Source organism: Pteropus vampyrus, unplaced genomic scaffold (genome assembly GCF_000151845.1).
Source record: "Pteropus vampyrus isolate Shadow unplaced genomic scaffold, Pvam_2.0 Scaffold360, whole genome shotgun sequence".
NCBI lineage: Eukaryota > Metazoa > Chordata > Mammalia > Chiroptera > Pteropodidae > Pteropus > Pteropus vampyrus.
The window spans coordinates 565,199-567,972 of record NW_011889141.1 but is presented as its reverse complement, the minus strand read 5'-3'; the positions used below and the strand labels follow the sequence as shown (position 1 = coordinate 567,972).

The 2,774-nt window shown below is 42.1% G+C and overlaps 1 protein-coding gene across 1 annotated transcript in view; it reads right to left on the bottom strand.

Annotated features, from left to right (window-relative positions):
• Window positions 1-2,774, bottom strand: part of GIF (gastric intrinsic factor) — a 16,102-nt gene that overhangs the window by 2,930 nt on the left and 10,398 nt on the right. The window contains exon 8 of the mRNA XM_023522889.1: window positions 1,302-1,503. Coding sequence (XP_023378657.1) covers window positions 1,302-1,503 — 202 coding nt within the window. The remainder of the gene's footprint in view (window positions 1-1,301; window positions 1,504-2,774) is intronic.

Sequence of the window (2,774 nt, the reverse complement as noted above, 5' to 3'; positions counted from 1 at the left end):
AATCTGGATCATGCCATCTTTCCTTTAACATATCTCCTCTCTTCCTTTCCCTGACCTAGCATCTTCCCTCTATTCCTCCTCTAGCTTAGTTTTCTCCATATTTCTCTATTGCTTCCTCTTTTTGCAAACTATAAACATTCTCCAAGATTTAATTTTCTCCTCTGTGATTTGTTTCTGATTCGATTCCTCCTTTTCCTGACAGGGCAATAGAAAGAACATGAGCTTCATAGTCATTCAAATCTGTTATCTCAACTCTGTTACTTACACATTCTGTGGCCTTAGGAATATTAACTTCTAGGCCCTAACTTCTTTGGGCCTAAGTGGTTCTGTGCATAAAATGGGAATAATTAGATCTGTCTCCTGGTTTTGTTGGGAGCATTGTATCTGCCACCTTCTGCATCATCCTCTATTAGACGACTGTCCAGTCTCTTTTGCCTGTCCTGGCTTCTTTTTCTGGGACTTCCTTTTTACCTCCAATAGTTCCCTAATGTTTCTCTGTCCAACACTCACAAATAGACATGTCTAGAGGAATTACATCTTTTTCTCTAAAAGACATTCTCTCTTCCTGACACACCCATCAGTAGTGTTGAAGCTTCTTTCTCTTGAATCCCACATCCAGTACTTACAGAGCCCTGTGGAGTCCTCCTTGGTAGGAGTCCATTTATCCTAGATGAAGTCCTCATCACTTCACAGCTTCGTCACCGCAGTGGTTCCCTAGCTTTTCTCCTGTCCCCCATTCTCAAACCTAATTACCATTTTCCAGCGTGGCTTTGCTCATTCAAAAACTCGCAGTGCCTTTCTGCACTACGAAGTCCCGCTTCCTTAGTCGGGTACTTCAAGCTCTCTGCCACATCATCCAGCTTATCCTTCAGACATTATTCATTTAATTAAATCCTGTATTCTCTTCTCTCATCAACCTGGCCTACTCACTGGTCTTGAATTCCTTGCTCATTCCTGTCTTGAATGCTTTGTTCTAGCCACGAGAGGGTGGTATCTAGGAAGAGAGAATGGCTAGAACAAAGCATTCAAGACATGGTCCAAAGTCATGAGCCTTCCTTGACTGTTCTAATCCACAATGGAGTGTCTCTCCCTCGAATTCCTGTTTTTAAAACTATATCATATGTTGACTTATAATGAATTTTTTATCAGAGATTGCAGGCTCTCCAAGGGGCAAATAACGAAAAAACCAATAAAATGGGAAAAAGAAAAAAAAAAAATAAGTAGATGAAGGAAGGGGAGAGAGAAAATGGGCATTCAGGTTAGGCTTGGGGAGAACGGTGAATGCCACTCGTAGCACTCACTTGAACATGGGATTTTTGCGTTGTGCTTCTTCCAGGACCACAAGCAGCACTGATCCATTTTTCACACTGACATCGATGGTCACATTGAAGAGCAGCTCCACTCCCCTCAGCTGGTTGTTTATGGTGTAGGTGACAGTGATGTTGGATGCCAAGGTGGGGACAGGGCTAAGATAGCTGGGTAGAGTTGGTTGTACCTCATGATCTGTGAAGAGCAAAGAGGCCAGATTTGTTAAAGATTATGGGGTTTGTATTTGTAGGCACAGAATCTCTGTCGTTGGCAACCCACCCCAGAAAACAACCCAAGACACGGCAGTGAGCGTGTGGGCTTGTAGATCATTCTGAGGAACTGGCGTGATCTACGAAGCTCTCATTTCCAGTCTAGAGAACGGATGATCGTGGTTGAAGAACTGACACTTGTTTTGCAGCGAACATTTATTTTGTTGAAAAACATTTGTAACTTGAAGGGAGGATCGAGAGCCCTCAGTTACATGGTACTCACTGTTCATTCGTTGTGGTTTTTTTTTGTTGTTGTTGTTATCTCCAAGAATCTGGAAGCAAAGCTGGTAAGTTTGAAGCCATTGAACACAGTTTCTGGGGCAACGATTGTAGAATCCTAAGAAGGACTCCATGGCCGCCTAGTTACAGCTGGGACGTCACTGGGAAGCTGCCTCGGGGGTTAGGTGAATGTGTCTGTATCTGGTATGATTGGGATCTGGTTGCTTAATGAGAGGGTCTTTGTAGGTTCTGCTCTGAGACAGTTAAGGAGCTTCTTAATCTCTACTCGTCTTAGGAAGTCCATGCAGCGTAAGACGAATGATACTTTATACTAGTATTTGATTGGATAGAAGAGTTAGAGGAATCTGGCCCAGGGACTAGTCATCTCCGGAGTGATCAATTTTTATGCAGGACTCCCACTTTCTAAATGCATATTTCTGCAGTGTTTGAATTTTAAGTATGTCTATGTTATATCTGTAATTGAGTAAAATAAAGATATTTCAAATGAAAACGTTGTGTGCTAGGGTCCCACCGCATCCCTTTGGTGTTCTGTGAGCACCAACGCTTCATATTTAAATCTCCAAGGCTTGACCGAAATGTCAGCTCTGTTTTTCTCCTCAGCCTCGCAGGCAGTCGATGATCAGTCACACTTTCTTTGCTTTTGCACTGTATGTGGCTTTTATTCCTATTTAATACTTATTTCCTTCTTCCAAATATTTTTGTAGTCTTTGTCTACATATCTGTCTCTCGACTTTGTAAAGAGCACATATGATAAGATAGTCTATAATGTTTGGTATATTTGTTAAATGAATCAATGAAGTTATATGTTACTTGATCGTTACAAGGATCTTCCCTCTCTGTTAACACCCCACAAAAATGCTTTGTCCATAGTAGGTGCTTAATAAATTGTGTGCCGAATGAAGTAGACATGAGGGCTGAATTTTGGGGGCAGGATGGTGCAGCTGTGTGTTCGCACAC